Raw genomic sequence first — 23,177 nt, 5'->3', positions numbered from 1 at the left:
AAAAAAAGAGATTGTATTTCTTTTATTGAGAACATTCATGTTTAAAGAAAAAAAAAGAATAGTTTATTATAGAAAAGCCCTGTACCCTAGGGAAAATTATGATTTCGGGATAATGAACCTGTCGGTCAGTAAGTTATGAGTTAGAAGCAGCATCTGAAGTTGTGATTAATCTGCTCATTATTCAGTTGACCCTATTGTAGCCTTGACAACAAGTAATAAAGGTCTGCAGTGCTAATGTTGCTTCTAATAGAAACATATGCAAGTAGGTTCCCAACAATAAAGTTCTTTGAAGCTTTCTAAGTAAATGATGAGGCCTGTGGAGAGGTGATCCAGTAAAACAGGGCCTTGGTGCTTTGTGGTTTAAATCCTATGCCTCTAGAAGGCTTCATTCTTCCCCTGCCCAAGGTGTCCAAGTTGTACTGTGAAGAGGGTGTGCCACGGATCAAAGCAGGTCTGAGAGCATGTTCGTTCACTCAAGCATTTCCTACTGAGTACTGACTGTGTGCCAGGCACCACACTGCATGCTGGAAGATGAATAGAGCAGTGCCCTTGGCACCAGGAGCTCAGAGTACAATAAGCATATTTTTGATGAGCTCTCTGGCTACTTCCAGCCTGCATAAGGCTTTCTTTGCAGACACAAATTAGCAAGCCAGAGGAACACCTTATTGACATCATACAACCTTTATTGATAGGACTGTTCCAAGCACCTGTGTATTTACTCATTCCATTCTTTCAACAACCCTACAACGTAGCTACTAACATCATCTTCATTTTATAGCTAAGGAAACAAAATACAAAAATTTAAGTATCTTGCCCCAAGTTTATACAGCCTGACTCTAAGACTTTGTAAGTATTGGGGATGCCAGTTGATTTTCCTTCTCACATAGATATAATGCAAACCAAGGGAAAAGGTGGAGGAGAATAAAGAGACATTCTTATTTCATAGTCACAGTGAGTTTCCCCAAATAAAGGGGTGAAACAACATCAATATAGCTACCTAGATGGGCACTGAGCTAACACAATATGCTCATAGCTCAGGCCTTCCTTTTTCTACACCTGTCCTGTTGCCTCAGGAAGTCTCATGCTTGAGAATTCATAGCCAGCATCATAGAAGGACCACTTCTTAGGAAGTTCCTTGTCCACGGAAGCTGATGGGGCCTCCCCTGTTCTGGCCTTGCAGTAAGGAGCTAGATAAGGGATGGAGACCAGAAAACTAGGTAGAGCAACCTCCCCATTGCCAATATGTGATTGCTTGCCTAAGAAAGCACTTCCAGGACTTCCCTGGTGGCGCAGTGGTTAAGAATCCACCTGCCGATGCAGAGGACACAGGTTCAAGCCCTGGTCCAGGAAGATCCCACATGCTGGAAGCAACTAAGCCCGTGCACCACAACTACTGAGCCTGAGCTCTAGAGCCCACAAGCCACAACCACTGAGCCCACATACCACAGCTACTGAAGGCCACATGCCCAGAGCCCATGCTCTGCAAGAAGAGAAGCCACTGCAATGAGAAGCCTGAGCACCACAATGAAGAGTAAGTATGGGGAGAGGGGAGATCGTTGGTTGTACTCCTGCAAAATAAAGAACCACTAAAAATGACACATTAGGAAACAAGACATAGAAAATGGCAAAAATCCTGGGACAGAAAATAGACTTTAGTGGAAAAACTGGTGAAATCTGAATAAATCTGTAAATTAGTCAATAGTAATTTGCTAATGTTAATGTCTTAATTTTGACAAATGTCTTACAGCTACATGAGCTGTAAACATACGGGGCAGCTGCATCGTGGGGTACTATCATGGCAACATTTTTGTAAATCTAAAGTCATGCCAAATAAAAAGTGTATTGAAGTAAATCCCAATTCTGAACACTTATTTCCACAAGGTACTGGCTAAGCAAGGGTCAGTCTATGAGTCTATCATCAGTGGTCAGACTGGAGGGCTCAGGGGGCAGGTAGTCAAAGGAAGGCGTCTTTTTGAAGTTCTCACTTTCCCCCACCACCCCCTGCCCTTACGCGAGCTTCGCTCCCCAAGCCAAGCCCAAGCCTTAGACTCTCCCGTGCACAGCTGCTCTTGTGGTCCCACACTGTTATTTAATGAAATATTAAGGCTTGTCTTTGCCAGCCTTTTCTCTGGCCTCAGATCTTTGCCTGGCTGACTTTGGCTCCACAAAAATACTTCCCACCCCAAGTAGCATGCTGCCTTGGACTCCTACCCGTCTCTCTATCATATGACATCATCTTGTTTTAATGTCTCTCCAGCATTCAGCTCTACGTAAAGTTACCTTGCTTGCTCACTTATTTACCTGATTAATATCTGTCTCCCCTCTCTAGGCAGTAAGCTCCCTGGAAACAAGGACCTTGCTGGTCTTGTTCACTGCTAATCCCCAGGGCCCAAAACAGCACCTGGCACAGAGTAGATTTTTTTAAGTAACAAATGAATACATTGACTGAGAGAAAGGTTTCTGTTACGTACTTCGTACCCACTCCAGTCCCTAGAACCGCTGCAACAATCATGACTTGGAGAACTGTGGCAATGTTCCCTAAAATGCTCTCTCATTTTCATATCTGTCCATTCATTGAAGAAGACATTTCTCAAGCACCTGCCATCTGCTTAACACAATGCAGAAATACAGAGAACCAGGGTCAAGCCACATGAAGGGTGCAACACCCCACTTATTTACAGTAATGTCGAACCTTCCTACACACTATAGGGTGGTTATCCTTATAGAAAATAGCATTTGAAAGTTCATAGAAAAACATTTCAAGCATCCAAATGCAGTGATTAGAGAGACTCAGTTATTTCTGACTTAACTTCTAAGGGGTTTGTGAAATAGATTGATTTCTTTTCCCAGAGAAGTGAGGCTTTTTTATTATTTGAATGAGAAGAAACTGTACACACAAATCTGCTTTTTATTTTATGAACACTTGTCTAACACTTAAGGATCTCAAATGAAATTGAAAGAATGGTGTGGGTAGGGCATATGGTCCATATTAAATTTAAATATTCCTAGTAGGCAGGTAAAAGACATCATCTCCACTCCCTGTTCTGCCTGCCTCTAGCCCAGTGCACATTCACAGTGGGCACTGACTGAAAGACTCCATTCCCAGACTTGGGTGCTACTCCTGTCCTGTGCTTGCCTTCTCACTGCACAGTTTACGACGGCTGCTTTCCAAGTAAGCTCTGTAAGCTCCACGAAGGCAAGCCACATCAATCTTACCCTCAGTTCTATTCTCAGAGCTTAGCACACACCAATCACACACTCCTAGCACAAATATGCTCAGAAAATAATTGCTAAATGAGTTAATAATTGAGAAATGAGTATATTCTGGGGAGAGAAACATCTGGGATGGGGAACCCAGGCAAAAAGTTTTAAAGACTTTTAAAAACATATACTAGGGCTTCCCTGGTGGCACAGTGGTTGACAGTCTGCCTGTCAATACACGGGTACGATCCCTGGGCCGGGAGGATCCCACATGCCGCGAATCAACTAGGCTGGTGCACCTCAACTGCTGAGCCTGCACTCTGGAGTCTGCGAGCCACAACTACTGAGCCCATGTGCCACAACTGGAGAAGGCCTGTGTGCAGCAGCGTAGACCCAACACAGCCAAAAATAAATAAATAATAAAATAAATCTTTAAAAACATATACTAAATATATGCTAAGATAGACTCTAGCAGTGAGAGACAACAGGATTTTCAGAGGCACGTGTTTTTTTATTGCCACCTCCCCAAGCCTCACAGATATTTTCTGAAGTCCAATCCAGTGATACTCATTTGTTTACCAGACCTGGTCTTGGAACTTCACTCTGTTAAAACTCTTACCCCCAATTTTGAGAGTTGATGCAAGGCTATCATCTCTCATCCCTTTCCTAAAAGTCTCAAAAAGATAGCATCAGTAGCCTTATATGTGGCTACTGAAAGGTTGGCAATCCCTAAAATTAAGCATTTCCATGCACCTTAAGGAAATATGTGAGATATTAGTTGTTGCATCTAAGAGTGATGGATGTGAATTTCAAAGTCACAGACCCAATACTCAGGTGTGTAATCATGTGTATGTATGTTTATGTATATAGAGATAGAAATAGATATGTATGTGCTCTTTTATGTGATAGTATGGTATGACCACAAGAGGAAATACAGGAGATGTTCAAGAAAACAAAGTTTATTATACTCATGGGTACTAGAAACAGGAGGCATGCCACACCACGCAGGGCAACGTGGGGAAGCACCAGCATCCCATACAGGCAGAAGGGACAGGACCAAAGGGAGAGCCTGGGCCACAGCCTTTATTGGAGTTTCCTCAGGAAAAGCAATGCAAGGCAAAGTAAACAGTTTGTGCTTGACTGGTTTGAAAAATTTAGGTGGGCTGTAAACTATAGGAGTGGTCCCTAGTTGCTTGGTACCTGGCCCTGGGTTGACTAAGGCAGAGGAATATTGCCTCTTGGAGTACACAGGCCAGGTGGAGGAGGTATGACCCTGAATTACTTAGTTACATGTTAAAGGCATGCTCCTGGCTGAGTCTTTTGCTGTCTCTAAAAATTGGCTAGTCCCTGGAGGAGCAATCTTTCTCCAGCCAAAAAGTTTTTTAAGATGTCAAAACTTCATAATATACAAAAAAAAAATTTAAGTATAAACAATACAGTGTATATATACACATATATATTTATATTGATATGTCAATTTAAACTGCCATATATATATTTAAACTGAGATATGTGTGTATGTACGTCTGTGTGTGTGTGTGTCTGTGCACATCATAGTTTGCCTCAGTTTTCTAGTCCAGTTCAATGTGATTTCTCTGTCAGTTTAATCACGTTTTGTTTAAACTTCCTCCCAAGTGTTCTCCCTCTCTTCTTTCTCCCTCTCTGTCGATTAATAATCCCTTTGAGCTCATGCCCTGCTGCTCATGTGAACAAATTATTCTAGCTTTCATTAACCCTCCCAATTATCATTCAGTTCAAATTGATTATTGCCAAGGGGAATTTGAATCCATTAGGACAAATGTTTAAAGAAAAATATGAATTTCTACATGAACTTTCCCAAATCTTTAATGTTGGTAACAATTTTTTTTTTATGTACCCTCTTCCACACACACAAAAATGTCTACTGGCCAGCCAGATTGTAATTTCTGTCCTGATTTCTAAAGGGTCTGTGGGTATGAGCTTTGAGGATTATAAACCTTCATTTTTCACACTGCCAATCTATTAATAGAGTAGTAAAATCAATTTAAATGCATACTAATCAGAATATTTAAGCTCAGAATTTAGTCCATTAGTCCAATGAGATGAATGGTATCAAAGGAAAAACATCAAAGTGAAACAAGAGTTAGGGTATTGCTTTGAGAGATGTTATATTTATGTGCGGATTACTGGATAGCAAGTGACATGGGAAGAGTATTTCTCACTCAGGAGACTGGTCAAACAGGTCTGAAAACACACACATATGAAATTCAGGTACTACTCAATTTAAATCGTCCAGGACCTAAAGAGGGTAGGAACATAATAACGGAGTCTCCCTAAGGCCCTCTGCTCTGCCTTGATTCTTCACTCCCCGCCCTTGCCGAAGAAAGCTCAAGCTAGCAAATGGCCCCAGGGCTCCGTTGACTTGAGCACAATGTGAACACAGTGCACGGCTCGGCCTCCGCTTCCCTAGAGGGCGCTGCAGAGAAACCGTTCTCCAAGGGTACGATGGTCACGAGCCCGGAAGCATTTTCGCCCCGGACCCATATCCGCTCCGCCTACCGCGCGCGCTCCTGTGACGTATTTCCGGCTGGCTGACCAGAGCACGTGTGGCCCAGGAGGAAGTGACGTCACCCGGCAGAGCAGGGAAGCCGGGCTGTGGCGCCGCGGTGAAGGCGCTTCACCGACAGCATGTCTCATTTACCGATGAAACTTTTACGCAAGAAGATCGAGAAGCGGAACCTCAAATTGCGGCAGCGGAACCTAAAGCTCCAGGGTGAGACGCGCTGAGCTTTGCGGCGTCCCGGGTTGCGGAGGGAGCCCGCACGTGGGCCGTGGCGCGCTGCGGCGCCTGCTGGGGCTGCAGGGCTGAGCGGCGCTGATCGGCGCTGGTGGGGAGGCTCTGCGGCCCCGAGGGAGCGCTGGCAGCTTCCCCCAGAGCACGCGAGCTTGCGGAGCGTGGACAGGCAGCCCGGGACAGCCTCCAGGCGGGCCGCGCGCGGGTGCCGACTCTCCGCGTGACCCCAGACCTGCGGTTTCTGAGCCGCAGTCTCCGCTTACAGAGCTCCGGCAGGAAGCCTCATGAGTTCGTTTCGAGCGGTGCTTCCAGCTAAACCTGCCTGCCCCGCTTCCACCCTCCTTTTCTGACTCCCTCACCACCTGTAGGGCCCACCTCATCCCCAGCCCCCATCTCCAATCGGACACGTGGGGCTTTCTCATCTCCACGCCTCTTCCTTTCACATCTCTTTCATGTCCATATTATTGCTTTCAGAACGGCTAGGTGTCACTCTTCACAGAGCATTCCTGATAGCCTTGCCTTCCCCTACCCACCTTCAGTCTATCTCGACTCTTGAAGAACTTCATTTTCAGCTCCCAAAGCGTGTTCTGCACATGTCATACGCATGTGCGTACTCCCGTGCCCTGTCTTCCTGTCACCCCGACTTTAGGTTGTAAATTTCTTAAGAGCTTCTACGTATTTGCATGCTTAAAGACTCACATGAAAAGCATTTTACCTGAGTGTCACTTTTCTTTAGCTACCTCATTTGCCGTCCTAACTTCCTGACAGTGAGTCAGACAACCCGAAGTTAACCTTTTTAGGTCCTGCATAAGACGTAAGCCCCTTAGGGCAAATGTTGGAGGCATAATGCCTTACACTGACTGGTTGGTTTTCTACAGGGATTAGTTGACTGAAAGAACTGGAGGAAAGAAGAGTTGTGTGGGTTTTAGGAATGTTTTTGAAGTTCCATTGTATTTCCATTTCCTTTCGAATAACAAAGCATTGCTAACTACTTCTTAAAGGTAACAAAAAATGGTGTTTTTTTCTGTGTGTAAACAGAGAAACTTTTGTAAAGGCATTCGTAGGCATTTATATACAATAAATATAGAGACAAATAAGTGGTTATGTTTCATCTACAGAATTTTCAGTTCACTGACATCTGGGAAAGTGTATTTATCAAATATCTAATATTAGAATTTATATTTTGTAAGTACCGTTGTCTGGCCCCATCTGTTTAAATATTTAACCTCATTGAAGTTTTCGTGTTCCAGACTTTTAATTCTTTACAGACAGAGGTGTGGATTTTTTTGAAGTTAAAAAATCAATGCAGCTTTCCCTTTTTTTTTCTTTTTTTTAATTGACTTGTCTTGCAGTAGAATACTGTAAAATTGGAAGTTGTCTAATATACATGACAGGGAATTCAAAGCTAAATCATTTCAGTCCTGGAAGCCACCACATTTGTCATTTGGGATTCCAGTGTTTCTAAGCAAACCTCTCCTTTGACACCGTGTGTTCTGTTTTTTAGCAGTGGCCTCAGCTGTGAGTCTTTCAGAAACCCAGAATGGAGATGTGTCTGAAGAAACAGTGGGAGGTAGAATAGTTAAAAAGTCCCTAAAACAGTCTGTGAATGTGGGCTTGTCAGAAGCCCAGAATGGAGATATATCTAAAGAAACACTGGGAAGTGGAAAAGTTAAAAAATCCCTAAAACAGTCTATGAATGCCAGCTTGTCAGAAGCCAAAAAAGGAGACATCCCTAAAGAAACAGTGGAAAATATAAAAGTTAAAAAATCCATGAAAGAGTCTGTGAATGCTAAGTTGTCAGAAGCTCAAAATGGAGATGTATCTAAAGAAAGAGTGGAAAATGTAAAAGCTAAAAAGTCCTCCAAAAAATCTACCATATTGACCAGTGGGGAAGCAGCAACGCAGTCTCCCAATGCAGAATCAAAAAAGAAGAAGAAGAAGAAGAAGAGAAAAGTAGTGAATGATGCTGGGCCAGGTATGCACTTTATTTTCTTTTAACTTAAGCCATTCAGATTTTCAGGTTATCAGTCTGCCTTTCTTCTCTTATTATTATGTCCACGTGACATGCAAGACTCCCCTGTACTTACTGGCACACGAGAAACTAGCCTGGTAGCTAAAGGAAACATTGTGGAGCGGTGGGGGGAGTGCAGTTTTACTTTTCTCAAAATACTGCTCTTTGACAGTTAACCAGCTGAGCTTTTTACGATAAACAGTGTACTATGACATAGTATTGGGTTGGCCAAAAAGTTCGTTCCGGTTTTTCCATAAAATCTTACAGAAAATATTTTAGGTTTACCTATTTCCAAAGAGAATTGTGGAATTACTGACACTAAAGAAAAATCTGGGCTGGTAGTAAATCTACCTTCTTGGGTCTTCATGTGTCAAGGACTTTGCATTAGTGATTCTTTTCAGTTACCTCTTTTTTGCCCCTTTCCTTTGTCATACAATAAATTCCTACCTTTGAAAGGCAACATAGTAATAATTTGGATATGCAAAGTGTATAAAATAGCAGTTAGGAAACTTCTGAGTAAATGGAACATTAATTTCCAAGTGAGTAGAATAGCCAGGATAGGGTGGAGGGTGGAGGCTATTTCCTTTTGGAAGATACTGGATTGAATAAGCTTAGGTGAAAGAATAGGCATTTTAATTGAAATGTGGGCAAGCAGAGATTTCAAGGGAGGATAGAACAGGTGTCGGCAAACTACTCAGCCTTCTGCCTATTTTTGCAAATAAAGCTTAATTGGAACACTGCAATGCCCATTTGTTTACTTGGCATTTGTGGTGACAGAGACCATGTGGTGTGCAAAGCCTAAAATGTTTACAGTCTGGCCCTGTATAGAAGAAGTTTGCCAACACCTGTGTTAGCATAGCCTACTCATCTTTTGTCTGAAATAAAAGTTTCATTTAGAAAGATGCTTTTGAATTTTCCAAACATGCATTTCTGTCTTTTTACTACTTACAGACTATAATACATTTGTAAGTTATGAGACATTGTTTAAACAAAAAGTGAAACAAGATAGAGGAAGGCATGAGGATTAGACATTACAGTACTGACTTAAAGTGATTATAATCCTATTCTAAAATTATTATTGCCTTTAGGATTCTTGTTCTGAGTATGCCTTAAGGAAGTGATGTTATTTCTACTCTCAAGCATTGAATCACAGGGCTGGAAATTTAAATCCTATTGGTAACCTTTAAGAACTGTTTCAAGGAAAACAAAAGTAATAAGGCTTGAAGACCAGCTGATAATGTCCATGGCCTTTGAACGTGTGGGTCCTTCAGGGTTGACCATTTCTCAGAAGGGTGATAGTAAAGTCCAAGGGACAGGCCAGTCCTGGGCTACAAAGAGTCCCGAGTTCTGGTTTAGGTCAGTTCTCTTCTAACTAGCATCACTAACTGCTATAAATTTATAAAAGCCCAGCGTGGTAGTTAACCCATTTGGCCCAGAGTGGAACATTTAAGAGCATGATGGGCGGTAAGACTGGAAAGGTAGTTTAGGGGACTATGTTATGAAAGTTATAAATGTAGAAATGAAAAGCCAGGAGGCTTTCCCTCTCTTCCTCTCACCACTTATATTCAAGGAACACAGCCCAGTTCCTATCGCCCAGCTAAGTAGATTGTCTCTAGTAACATGAAGAGCCTTTTGTGTCTCTGTTCCCCTTTAAAACAAAATTAGCTTTTATAGAAAATTTGTGTTTAATGGCTTAGGAGGAAAAAGCAGTGCTTGTTATGAGTTTTTTAAAAAAACGAATCACTTGCTCTTTTTTTCCCCCCAGTGAAGGTTATAAAACTGGGTGTGATTAGTATACTTAAGTTGTTTAGTTTGGCTTATAAAAAATTTCTTGCTCACTTAAGATGGTATAATATATAAAGTAGTAAGTCAGAGAAAGAAATGTTATATGATATCACTTATATGTGGAATCTGAAAAATAGTAGAAATGAACTTACAAGACACAAACAGACTCACAGACATAGAAAACAGTCTTATGGTTACCAAAGGGGAAGGGGGGGGTGGATAAATTGAGAGTATGGAATTAACAGATGCACGCTACCATATATAAAATATAAGAACAAGATTTTTTTAAAAAAATATCAATATATACGTATATATGTATGTATAACAATCACTTTGCTGTATACCCGAAACCAGCACAATATTGTAAATCAGCTATACTTCAATAAAATATATATATATATTAAGAAGCCTAAAAAATAAAGATTTGTTAGCAAATGTGCATGTCCCGCTGGGTTTTTTAATATAGCCAGATTTTTTAATTAGGAAAAAAAGGGATTCTTAGCAAATTAAAACTGAAGATGTGTTAAGCTTTTGAAAATATGCCTTTTTGCATCACACATCTTTTATTTTTGTGGTTTCATTTGGTATTCTTATTTTAAGAAAAAAATTTGGGGGGGTGTTGTCCTTTAAACCAAAGATTCCAAAAGAGCAAAAACTGAAGACAAAGGAGACTCTGAAGATGGTGCCCAGGCTCCTGAAGAAACAGAGAACAGTGTGGAGAAGCCAGACGCTGAGGACGATGACAGCGAGGTGCCCAGCCTGCCCCTGGGACTGACAGGTAACAGAACGTTTGTCAGGCCAGGTAGACCTTCTCTAAAACGTCATGCCTCCCTGGATTATGGGATTTAAAGGTTCAGTTGCGGCATTTAAATTAAAAATAAGTATTGACAAGAAATCATTTTATATCTAACTACTGCTTTTTCTCTTCCACGTTGTGTGCCTTAGTTGTTGTTTTTCTGTTTTTCCTTTTATTCCTGACACTAAATATTTTGACGTGTGCACAAATAGCTCTTGGGGTCCTCTGTTCCTTTGGTTTGTCACTTTCTACAGCTCATTCTGTGTTGTAGTAGGAAAGTCGTTGACCTGGAAGTCTGGAGCCCAGAGGTTTAATACTTTCTCCATTACTAAGAGAGAAGGATGAAATTAACATTATTGAGGGGCTTGTGCCAGGGTCACCTCCTTTGGCCTCTGTTTCTTTATCTCTAAAGTCAAGAATTTGTTGCTGCAACTAGAGAAGGCCCACACGAAGCAACGAAGACCCAATGCAGCCAATAAAAATTAAAAAAAAAAAAAAAAGAGTTTGGACTAGAATCAGTTGCTTCTAACCAGAAATTTCTAACAGTTACTTGAGTTGTTTGCTTTGGGGGTTTTTTTTGGTAAAGTAATTGAGGCCCAGCACCCACCCTTGCATAATCAGGACTGCAAAGGTTGTGGCAGTGGTTCTCAGATGGTAATTTTACCTCCCAGGTAGGGTGACCAGCTCATCCCAGTTTTCCCATTCGAAGTCCTGCATCCCTTAAAACTCCTCTATCCCAGGCAAACCATGAGGGTTGGCCACCAACATGTTTGGTTATCAGAATTGGGGGCAGCCTACAGGCATTCAGTAGGTAGAGGTCAGAGATGCTGCATCTTATAATGCATAGGACAGCCTCTCACAACAAAGAATTATCCCTCCCAAAATGTCAATGGTGCCAAAGTTGTCAATACGTGGGTGATAGCCAGGGCATGTGGGGCAGGGAGCTCCCCAGGTGATCCTTGCGCCTTCATCTGCTGAAGAATCACTGCGCACTTGATACAGGGGTACAGTCTAACCATCTGTGGCTATATCTGACCCTTCTCAGTTGTCTTTTTAGAGTGAGAGTTACTATTTTGATTGACTTCATACTCAGTTTTTATTATCCTGAATGTTTTCACTTTTTATTTCAGATTTCTTAAACATTTCGTTTCTCTCTGAACTCACCCCCACCCCCCCGCCACCTTGGCATTTTCATTTTATGTAAGTCCCTTGATTGTGCCACCTCTCCATCTGTTGTTATTTTGTTACAGTATAGGCTCTGGACTTTACATTACACAGCCATTAGCAGTGGAGAAACTTCCAAAATATAAGGTGTTCTCTTGATGTTATGTAGAAATGATTGGAGTTTAGTCTTTTCTTATTGGAAGAAGCTCCTCTAAGCTGACAGCAACCCACTAATGTTTTCAATCAGCAAAACTGATTTAAGAAACTAGCAATGTTAACTGTTAAGAAAAGATAAGTTTGCTAATAATAAACTGTCTTCTATTTAGGAGCTTTTGAGGATACTTCATTTGATTCTCTGACTAATCTTGTCAATGAGAACACTCTGAAGGCAATAAAAGAAATGGGCTTTACAAACATGACTGAAATTCAACATAAAAGTATCAGACCACTTCTGGAAGGCAGGTATGATTAACATTGAGGTTTGGGCATCAGTATCTCTATTTCTAGTGCTAGTAGTTTGGAAAGAAAATACCAGTATGTTCTGTTGATCTTGCACTGAGTTGAGTAACATATCCAGCCTTCATTAAAGGCTTTAGGTTATTTACTGATTGGAAAAAATTGTTTATTTCTATTTTGAGCGCAGTTCTTATTTCTGAGTGAAATATTTCACCCACGATTGATTTCAGTGATAGAGGAGGTGGGGACTTTTTTCTTGTTATGATCTAGCCTCGGTGCCTAAAACGTGTGATGGTACATGGTAGGTGTTCAGTAAATACTTGCTGAATGAGTAGACTAAATGTCTCTTTCCTCTTCCTTTTTATTTTTTAGGGATCTTCTGGCAGCTGCAAAAACAGGCAGTGGCAAAACCCTGGCATTTCTCATCCCTGCAGTTGAACTCATTGTTAAGTTAAAGTTCATGCCCAGGAATGGTAAGCCTGTGATCCCGTTGTTTCTGCCAGTATCTCAGTGGAAGTCTGTTGTAGCTGTTGGTGGACTCCTGGTGATAACTGCAGTTTGACCTTCACCATATATCCTGTTTTGCTTTTTAGGAACAGGAGTCCTTATTCTCTCACCTACTAGGGAACTGGCCATGCAGACTTTTGGTGTCCTTAAGGAGCTGATGACACACCATGTTCACACATACGGGCTAATAATGGGTGGCAGTAACAGATCTGCTGAAGCACAGAAGCTTGCCAATGGGATCAACATCATTGTGGCCACACCAGGCCGTCTCCTTGACCATATGCAGGTAAGAGAACAATATCTTGTGGCCCCCATATTTTGTCTGTGTGAAACATAAACTCTACAGCTAACAGCTTTTCTTTGTCTTTTGTCAGAATACCCCAGGGTTTATGTATAAAAACCTACAGTGTCTGGTTATTGATGAGGCTGATCGTATCTTGGATGTTGGGTTTGAAGAGGAATTAAAGCAAATTATTAAACTTCTGCCAAGTAAGTAGGTAGCATCTGCATGTCGTTTGCTGAGTAGCTATTGGAAGTAGATGAGAGTTTTTCCTATATGAAAACTATTAATGTCAGAATTTTAATTTAGCCAAGTGAAACAGTTGTGCCAATCAACCTTAGAGGTAGTTTGCAATATAAGCATCAGTCCTACTAGTAACTTAATACAGTGGTTTTGCCATTTGAGAGGTTACAGTGCAAGTTAAACAGTCTTAACGTATGTCTCATTCCCATCTGTCCCCGCCACCCCATCTCACATCCTCCAGGTATGTTGCCTTCTGTGTTAGGTTTGAATTGTACATACCTTGGTTAAAGTACTTCAGTCATTATAAACTGCTTATATCTATAATAACACTGTAGTTCAGTGCATTATACGACTTGTTTTTTAATGCTTCATTGAGGTGTAATTAACATAATAACCTGTACAGATTTTAAATGTATGATTTGATGCTTTATCCTGTTTATCCCTTGAAACCATCACTTCAGTCAGTACAGTGAACATGTCTATAACCCTCAAAACTTTCTTTGTGTGCCTTTGTAATCCCTCCCTCTCACCCTCAGTAGCAACAGCCCTCCCCTACTTCCAACAGCTGCGCACACATCTCTCTCACAGGCGACTGTTGATCTGCTTTCTGTTGCTGTAGATCAGTTTGCACTTTCCAGGGATTCATATGAATGGAATCATACAGTAAAACTCTCTTTTCGTGTGGTTTCTTGTGCTCAGCAGATTCTTCCGTGATTCGTCTGTGCCATCACACACATCAGTAGTTCTTTGCTTTATTCCTCAGTGGTGTTGTGGTGGATAAATGTGCCATGACTTGTGTGTCCATTTAACTGTTGATGGACGAATGTATTAACAGTCTGGTCTATTATAAATAAAATTGCTATGAACATCCATCTACAACTCTTGGTGGGCATGTATCTCCTTTTCTGTTGGGTGATTACCTAGGAATGGAGTGGCTGGTGTATGTTTAACTTGTACCAGTTTACATCCCCATCAGCAGTGTTATGGAAGTTCCAGTTGTTAAGTCTTGAAATTAGGTGGTGTTAACCCTCCAGCTATTCATTTTCAAAATTGTTTTGGCTGTTCTTGTCCTTTGCATTTCTGTATGAATGCTAGAATCAGTTTGTCAATCTTGGATCTTGGGATTGTACTGAATATTGATTGTTGGTGGAAGTCAATGTTGAGTCATTCAGCACATGAATGAGGTAGATCTTCATTTATTAGATCCCTAATTTCTCTCAGCAGTGTTTCAGAGTTTTCAGTGTACACATTTTTTCATATCCTTTATGAGATTAAAATTTTTCACTTGTTTTCTTGCCAGGTTGCACTGGCCAAAACCTCCAGTGTAATCTTAAATAGAACTGGCAGAAGAAGACATCCTTGTCTCACTCCTGATCTTAGGTGGGAAAGCATTCAGTCTTTCACCATTAAGTATAATGTTAGCTGTAGGTGCTCTATATCTGGATGCCCTATATCAGACTGAGGATGATCCCTTTTGGTCCTAGTTTGCTAAGATTTTTCTTAAATCACAAATAAATATTAAATTCTGACAGATGCTTTTTCTGTGTCTATTGAAATGATCAGGTATTTTTTCATTAGTCTGTTAATATGATAAATTATATTGGTTAATTTTCAACTATTAAATCAACTCTACATGCCTAGGATAAACCCCACTTGGTCTTGACGCATTATCCTTTATATATATTTCTGGATTCACTTTGCTAAAACTTTGTAAAAGATATGAGTTGGGAAGTAAGCTCTCTTAAGTATCCTGGACAGCTTATGAACTATTGATAATATTTCCTCCTTAAATGTTTGATAGAATTCACCAGCAGAGGCCATTGGGGCTGGAGTCTTTACATGAAGATTTTAACTACAATTTCTTTAATACGAGGGTGAGTCAAAAATTATCCGCACTCTGGCTGTGGAATTTAATTAACTTTTAGAGAAGACAAATACATCATTTTTCAACATAATCTCCTTGCTTTTCAATACACTTTGTCCATCTGTCAACAAGCTTTTGTATTCCCTCATTAAAAAATGTGTTAGGCTGAGCTGTGAGCCACGAGTGCACCACTGTCTTCACTTCTTCATCAGAAGTGAGTCTTCATCCTCTTAGGGCTGCTTTCAGGGGACCAAACAGGTGAAAGTCCGATGGAGCAAGATCAGGACTATAGGGACAAAGCTTTAACACCTCAAAATGAAGTTTTTGCAGAGTGTTGATAGTGTGGGCAGAAGTGTGCAGACGTACGTTGTCATGCAAGATTACAATGCCCTTGGATAGCAGTCCTCTGCATTTAATCCAAAGTTTAGGCTTCAGCCCTTCAATAAGCATCTCTGTCCACTCGTACACACTTCTTAGAGACAAAAACACTTTCTCTATATTGCATACAAAGTCTGTGATAAATGATGACACCAGGTACACCCTCAGACCTCAAAAAACGAAATCACTGCACGCTGCTCTTCTTTCGTACAAATCACAAGTAGTGGGGCATCCATTTTTGCTCACACCGCAGTTACAGATGAACTGATGTAACATGTTCACACCTGCACAGCAGTGACTGGGGAGATAGCGGCCTTGAACGGAAGGTGCTGATAAGACAGTGCAGCCAACAAAAGTTTTAATATAACTGGAGCACAGATAATTTTTGACTCACCCTCATAGATATGAGGCTATTCAGGTTTTCTATTTCTTCTTGAGTGAGTTTTAGCAGTTTCTTCTTCAAGGAAATTGTCCATTGCATCTTGGTTGTCAAATTTATAGACATTAAATTGTCCATAATGTTCCTTTCTTACTATTTATAGTGATACCGTTGTCTCGCATGTCTGATATCTCTACTTAGAGCATTTTTAGTTGTGAAGCAGTTCTAAAGATTCCCTGAAAGATTGGGGTTATTTTTAAATGGGTGTGTTTCAGCACGCAGACAGACCATGCTCTTTTCTGCCACACAAACTCGAAAAGTCGAAGACCTGGCAAGGATTTCTCTGAAAAAGGAGCCCTTGTATGTTGGTGTTGACGATGATAAAGCTAACGCAACCGTGGATGGTCTTGAGCAGGTACTTCTTGTTAATACTTTCAATTTTAAGGATCTTTGGTATTTCCTTTCAAGTGTTTGGAGGATCATCTAGAAAGCAAATAGTTTAATGAACTTAATATATCACCACCAATTTTAGATGAGTAAAAAACATTTTGTTGTTTAATAATCTCTTGCACTAAGATGTGAGGTGAGTTAGAAGGTGGAGAGGCTGGTTTCAAGCACCTGACTGTGGAAGTGAGGTGACAAAGATCCATATAAGGTTAATTAAAAGTAGAACTGTAAGATTGAGTCTTTTGATGAATAAAATGTTTCCGGTAACAATTTAGCTTCAAAACCTTTCATTGGTTGTTTAGTTTTTAAAAATATATTCAGCCAGTATTATCATCATCTTTAGGACAGTTCTCTTAAGCTGTGGTTATTTGAGATCTTTCTATTAAGGACCTTCTAAAAATGAATCATTGCTATACTTTGAGGGTTCCAGTTAACCGACATATTGGTATAATATGATTACATGAACTTAATGACCAGTAGTCTCAGAAAGATGGAAGGTATTTAGTATCTAATGATTATTCCAATAAAAGGAATCAAAAGAGTTAAAATTAGTCTTATTTTAGGAATGCGTTGTTATAACGAAGGCATTGATTTTGCTGTAGGTGAGGCATAAGATTGTACATGCTGTGCTAATCTGTGTTTGCCATCAAATTATATTGGTTCATGAAGCTGAATATGTCCACTTGATTATTTTGTGTCTGTTGAACCTCTTCTAGGGATATGTCATCTGTCCTTCCGAAAAAAGATTCCTCCTACTCTTTACATTCCTTAAGAAGAACCGGAAAAAGAAACTAATGGTCTTCTTTTCATCCTGTAAGTCCGTGAAGTACCACTATGAGTTGCTGAACTACATCGATTTGCCTGTCTTGGCCATTCATGTAAGTGATTATAATGAGTTTCTTAAAAACAGGCTACACTTATCAAGTTATACAGACTGTGTGTCTCCTCCAGACGTAGTTCTAAGTAGTTTGGGGAATAGTGGGTGGTGAGTCCTGTGTGGAGGGAGCTTTGCTGGGGGTGGAGGGCCAGGGAGCAGAAAGGAGGAACAGGCGCCATCTCCTGGGGAAACAGGTCAGGCAGTGAACTTGAAATAAAGCAGGGTAACAGTTCCATAGTTTGGGGATTCTACATCGAGACCTCCCGCAAACAGCCTCAAGGTTTCTGCTCCAAGGAATGTTTTGTCTTGATTCTAGGGAAGGCAGAAACAGAATAAGCGTACGACCACGTTTTTCCAGTTCTGCAATGCAGATTCAGGGATCTTGTTGTGTACAGATGTGGCAGCCAGAGGGCTGGATATTCCTGAAGTGGACTGGATTGTTCAGTATGACCCTCCAGATGACCCCAAGGTAAGCTGCATCCTTGGGGTTTCTCCTCAGGTTCCCTGAGAAATATCACCTTCCACAGGATATCCCTTATTCAGTGTTATTCAGAATATCCTTTTAGTGCACAGTGACTCTGCTGTATTTCTCGGATGCTGTTAGTGTTTAGGGCTTTTGCAGGGCCCAGAGGGTGTGTGCAAGGAGATTTGAGAGGCATCAGTGGGACTTAAGTTAGGAGTGTTACATACTTGGAAGGATCTGTTAAGAGCAGTAGATATCAGAAGGAAATAAAATTTGCTTATGGAGATAGATACTTTTCTTTAGTATATGTAGTAAAGTAAGTTTTATTAGGTATTTTTAACAAACAATAGATTATATAAATTATCAGCCAGCATTTAAATATGTTTCCCAAGGCCCTTTGAAGTTGAAGCATGCTTAATAGTCATTTGATTCGATCATAGAATTAATATGACTGTCCTGTCCAGCTTTCCTTGGCCTCACTCATGGCTGTGTTACCTCTGTGGGGAGATGCCTGCAGAAGGAATGGGGGACTAGCTTTAAGGAGCGTGGTGATGGGCTGTGTGGCACCGCCAGGTGGGGCTGGGGACCATCTCACACTGATGTGCTGGCACGCCTCCGTCCACTACTGTGCACATCTGGAAGTGCCGATCGCCACAGGTTGCCATGGAAACCAGTGTGTTACCTCAGGTTTTCTCTCTCCACCAAAGGAATATATTCATCGCGTGGGTAGAACAGCCAGAGGCCTAAATGGAAGAGGGCATGCCTTGCTCATTTTGCGCCCTGAAGAATTGGGTTTCCTTCGCTACTTGAAGCAATCCAAGGTAAAGACCTTCACTTGGAAAGCCTTAAGCTGGGGACAGATTCCTCTTGAGGGGAATCGTTTGCCATGCACATGGCCTTAAGCACCATGTCCAGGTGTGTCTGAGGAGTCCCAAGTCATTGCCGTGCTGTTAGGACAGTTGGTAGAGCAGTCCAGCAGAGGAGATTTATGTGGGTCTCCCCCAGGAAATGGGAGCAGAAAACTATCCATGCACGCCATCTTTGAGCTCTGTATGACGCAGGGTGCACCCCTGTCCCCAGTCTCCCCTCTTGTCCCCCGCAGCCCTGTTGGAAACCTTCTCCACTCCTTGCGAGTGGGCTGCCTCACACCGGTCATCTCTGTTCCTGCTGCCCTCCTGCAGCCTTCTCCACGTGTCTTCACCCTGGTGTCTTTACTTTGCCTGAAGCCACAGGGAACCTATTCCCTCCAACCTCTTCCTCCTTTGGGCCCTTATTTGTTGACTCAGTCCCTCCCTGGCAGTTAGCGCTTATAAATGATGACTGGTAAGAAATATCCTTCCTGTAGGAGTTTGCAGTCATTGTGACCTGGTGTCATAAACCCCAGTCACAGGGCATTGTGGTATTGGAGAGAAGGGCTAGTGGTTCTTTCAACTGGAAGCTTCAAGCTGCTTCATCACATTGCATCCATAGAGATCTTTATTTAGAGAAAAGGGCTTTGGTGATTCATTGCCCCCGTCCAGTTTCTCACCTTTTCTTTCAAGAGGGTTCCTAGCACGTTTCATGCGCAGTTAGCAGAGGGAAGGTAAGCCTTTCCCATTGGCCTTGGGAGATGAAAGGGAGGAGGGGTCTGGCCCGTGGGAATTTCACAAGCCTGTGCCCCGTCCGTCTCTCCAGTGCCTGATGAGCTGCATCAGAGCTGTCCTGGTTGACTAATCTGCATGCTTTTGTTTTCCAGGTTCCATTAAGTGAATTTGAGTTTTCCTGGTCCAAAATTTCCGACATTCAGTCTCAGGTATGTTGACAGTGTCTCATCGATGGTCATCGTCCTCCAAGTCTCCCTTTCCGTAAAGTGAGCAGTTTGGACTGAATGACCGTTTCAGTGTCCTGTGGTGTGATGACCACATTCCAGCGCTCGCTAGCCTTGTGTCAGTCCGGCTCTTAAAAGACTTTTGTCGTTATTCTTACTGCAGCCTGATTTTGCAGATATTACAAAGCTTGGAGCAAGTGTATTGGGACAAATGTTTTGTATGAAATGTGCTTTTTTATTTTATTAAAAGCAATATTTCTTTCTTTTTCAGCTTGAAAAACTGATTGAAAAGAACTACTTCCTTCATAAGTCAGCCCAGGAAGCATATAAGTCATACATTCGCGCATATGATTCCCATTCTCTGAAACAGATCTTTAATGTTAATAACTTAAACTTGCCTCAGGTCGCTCTGTCATTTGGTTTCAAGGTGCCTCCTTTTGTTGATTTGAGTATCCTTTTCTTTGTGGTTATGAATCCGGCCAGGAACTAAGGGACAAAAGCTTGAGCACGGGGCTTGAGGCTTAGCACTCAGGTTGGTGTCTCCCCTGGCTGAAGCCTGCAGCCCCAGGCCTTTATCCTGGTCACTGACGTCTTGTCATGCTTGCATGGGGTAGGCAGGGCTTAATTGTCAGGGTGGAGACCACAGAAGCGAGACAGTTCATGGCTTTAAAAAAACAGAATTGAGTGGCAGACAGAGTAGTCGGGGGTTGTACGTTCTGGGGAGAAGCTCAGAGGGGCAGGGCTCGGCGATTGTGTGGCTTTGCTAAACAGCGTACACGGAGGAGCGCCTTGTAGAAGCTGAAGACAAGATGGAACCTCTCAGAGAGTTTTCATCCTCTCCGAGTCATTGAAGCATTTCATGCAAGGAAATTGCAAGACCAGTGAAAGAAAATAACTTAAGTGCTACTCAAGATAAAAGGCCAAGGGAACACGTCCAGTTGCTTCTGTTATGATATGTGATATGTGCTTTATTACACATTTTCAACAGAAGAAACAGCCTGCTTGTTAACACTGGTAGTAACTCCCGCAGACTAGGGGACCACATTTTGGGTGGCCGTCCCCATTGTGGGCCTCAAGTGAGTGTCTGCTGTCGTGAACACATGTTAAGTCCCCGTGTGACAGGAAGAGCAAGTCCTTGCTCGGTTAAGCACCTTGGAATCAGCTCCCAACAGAGGTGAAAGTCATTGGTTCTGACACAGAGTATTTTTTAATGCGTTCCTTGCTGATTTACCTCTTAACTTCAGCTTCATTGTGTGGAAAAGTAATTAATACAGGTATTACACTGGGCTTAAAAATCCTGCTAGTTTTAGTCCACAGTCATGTGGCCACTCGTGATTGCCTGGAATGTTCACAGGTTTTCCTGGCTGGGGGAGGGGTGGTGGGGGCCGCTCGTGTACAGTTGGCTGGTTCTCCTGTAGCTGGTAGGCTGGAGTTTTCTGTCTTTGTGTTGCTTGATTTCCTTAACGTCCCCCTTTAGATGTGAACAGCAATGACGGCAAACTTAAAAAGAGAGGTGGCGGAGGTGGATTCGGCTACCAGAAAGCCAAGAAAGTTGAGAAGTCCAAGATCTTCAAATACATAAGCAAGAAACCATCTGACGGCAGGCAGTTCTCTCACTGAAGACACGCCTTTGTGCTGAAATGGATTTTTTTTTCTTGCTCTAACAAAGGAATTTTTGTTGCTTTAGTCTTTGGACTCACCTAACGAGTATGGATTGACTTGGGTGGCCAGCACTGAGCACTAAGATTCCCAGCGCGTCTCTTTGGGCATATAAAACAGTTCACTATTTCTTGATTGCCCAAGGGCAAAGCAAAGGATCTTCTTAGTCTTTGTGATGATGAAGTGTTTTTAAGTTTAAATCTTTTTTTTTCCTAAATTTGTGATTGTTTTAGTGTAATTCTCTTGGTATCTTTCCTCCTGGTGTCTGAAGATGTGGGTGGCTTGTGTTGCCATGTCAGCCTGCCAGAAAGGGCAGGTGACCTCGCACACTGGACAGCTGGTGGGGGTGGGGTGCAAAAAAATGGTCTCAGTTTACGTTTTTGGTGTTGGTTGTTTTTTGGACCTTAACAATAGTTTTTTGACCCCTTCTGGAAACGCTGCCGTGTAAAAGCGCAGAGAACTTTGGGAAATACCTAAGAAGCACCTTCTGTTAGAGGTGGCACTGGTTTTTGAATGAAGTGGCCCTAGCAGTTCTGACATTGAGGGGAGGGGAGGGGTGGGGGCAGATATGAGAGTTCTAGAGCCTCATTTACAGGTGTAATACTCTGCTGTTCGGTAACTTGGCAGACTTTTTTAAAGGCACAAAGAATGGTGACACTCCTCAGTCAAACTGGTTTGTCTGTAGTGGTTTGGATATGGTGAGCCCTTCCAACTCTTCAGAGGACTTAGAAGGCAAAGCATCTTTTTGAGAAAAAATTGTCTCTTCCAGATCCATGAAACAAAAAAGTAGATTTTTGGTGAAAATTGAAAATGAACACACATCAGAATAAGCAGCGAAGTCAGTGGTTTATAGTCAGATGGGGTTTTTTGTTGTAGGAACATTTGGTTTCTGGTGTGTTTTATGTTTTATTTATAGTGTGTTTTGTAACTGCAGAATGGTTATTACATTTTGTAGTAATTTAAAACCAAAGTTGCTAGCATCGTTTTGCTGTTGTGCTAGTTAATATTCATAAATTCCTATTAACTATAAGTATCAAATGTAGAAGAAACAGTCTGGTAAACAGCACTGCAGTAGGAAAAGAAAAGAATGATACCATTCTACATCTGGGCTCGAGCACCGTTCCCCTAGCTGGACATGTCCTGGGATTCAGACCTTGATTGCTGGACTCCTGGCATCTTATAACTTTTCTCTTTACCGTAACTATTCTTTTTTGTTTCAGAAATAATGATGTTTCAAAAAACACACAAAAAGAGAATATTTAATCACTGAAGTAAATACTGTTGATACTTTGATACATAACCTTCTAGTGTTTTGTATACATACTTTTTAATTTTTTTTATCAAAAGTGAATTGTCATCCTCTAGCCACTATTTGTAACCATCTTGTTTCATAATGTTATTTTCCTGTGTCAGTAAATACTTATGTCAACTTTGTATCTCGTTTATTATTGTACTTCCAGCCTGGCTTGGTCGGCCTGGATTTGAATTCTAGATACCTGCATGTCCCACACAGGCTGTCCGTGTCTCAGTGTGTAGTGCCTGTTCGTCTTGCCATTTGTGAGAAAAGTATATAAATGGGAGGTGGAAAGATTGTTCTCACTGTAATAACAGTTCGCTTCAGGACTTGCTGGGCGTCCTGTGTGAGATTCTGCAGGCAGGCTGGTCCAGCCTAGGGGTATCCAGACAGCCGCTCCTGACCAAGCTGGCCAGGATTCACGTGAAGAAGCCAGTCACTAGAACCAGATGCAAGGTCAGGGCAGCACCATCTTCAAGGCTTATTTGCACAAAGAGAGGGCCTCCTTAGGTTCCTGTGCTAAGAGCACAGCTGCTGGTGGCATATATGGGGCCACTAATTTCACAAGTGGGATTAAGTGGCTTCAGCTAGGAAGGCCAGGTGGGGTGGGCTGGAAGAGAAGCAGATGGCTACCTGCAAGTGGAAAACTTTGGGTCCTCCTGGTTGCAGGTGATGTTAAGTCATTGCTATTTCTAAGTTTATTTTGGTATTAGCTGCCCAGGTTGAAGTGGAATTTGAGATATCAAAAAAAGGATCTTGTTTATTCAGAAATACAGAGTGGTTAAAAATGAGT

The 23,177-nt window shown here is 41.8% G+C and overlaps 1 protein-coding gene across 2 annotated transcripts; it reads left to right on the top strand.

Moving 5' to 3' along the window:
* Positions 1 to 5,807: 5,807 nt before the first annotated feature.
* Positions 5,808 to 22,524, top strand: DDX18 (DEAD-box helicase 18). 2 transcript variants are annotated; one of them, XM_057746374.1, is made up of 14 exons: positions 5,808 to 5,953; positions 7,482 to 7,949; positions 10,408 to 10,548; positions 12,057 to 12,192; positions 12,559 to 12,659; positions 12,780 to 12,979; positions 13,068 to 13,182; positions 16,113 to 16,252; positions 17,001 to 17,162; positions 17,478 to 17,630; positions 18,332 to 18,445; positions 19,360 to 19,416; positions 19,703 to 19,880; positions 20,909 to 22,524. In XM_057746374.1, exons 1-14 carry the CDS (start codon positions 5,869 to 5,871, stop codon positions 21,049 to 21,051), a joined length of 2,193 nt encoding a protein of 730 aa, XP_057602357.1. In that variant the 5' UTR covers positions 5,808 to 5,868; the 3' UTR covers positions 21,052 to 22,524. The 2 variants fall into 2 exon arrangements, with proteins under 2 accessions (XP_057602357.1, XP_057602356.1); XM_057746373.1 differs by having other exon boundaries at positions 7,479 to 7,949.
* Positions 22,525 to 23,177: the final 653 nt, after the last annotated feature.

Source organism: Hippopotamus amphibius, chromosome 8, assembly GCF_030028045.1.
Source record: "Hippopotamus amphibius kiboko isolate mHipAmp2 chromosome 8, mHipAmp2.hap2, whole genome shotgun sequence".
Lineage (NCBI taxonomy): Eukaryota > Metazoa > Chordata > Mammalia > Artiodactyla > Hippopotamidae > Hippopotamus > Hippopotamus amphibius.
The sequence above is the reverse complement of the archived record's forward strand: the minus strand, read 5'-3'. Positions and strand labels throughout refer to the sequence as shown.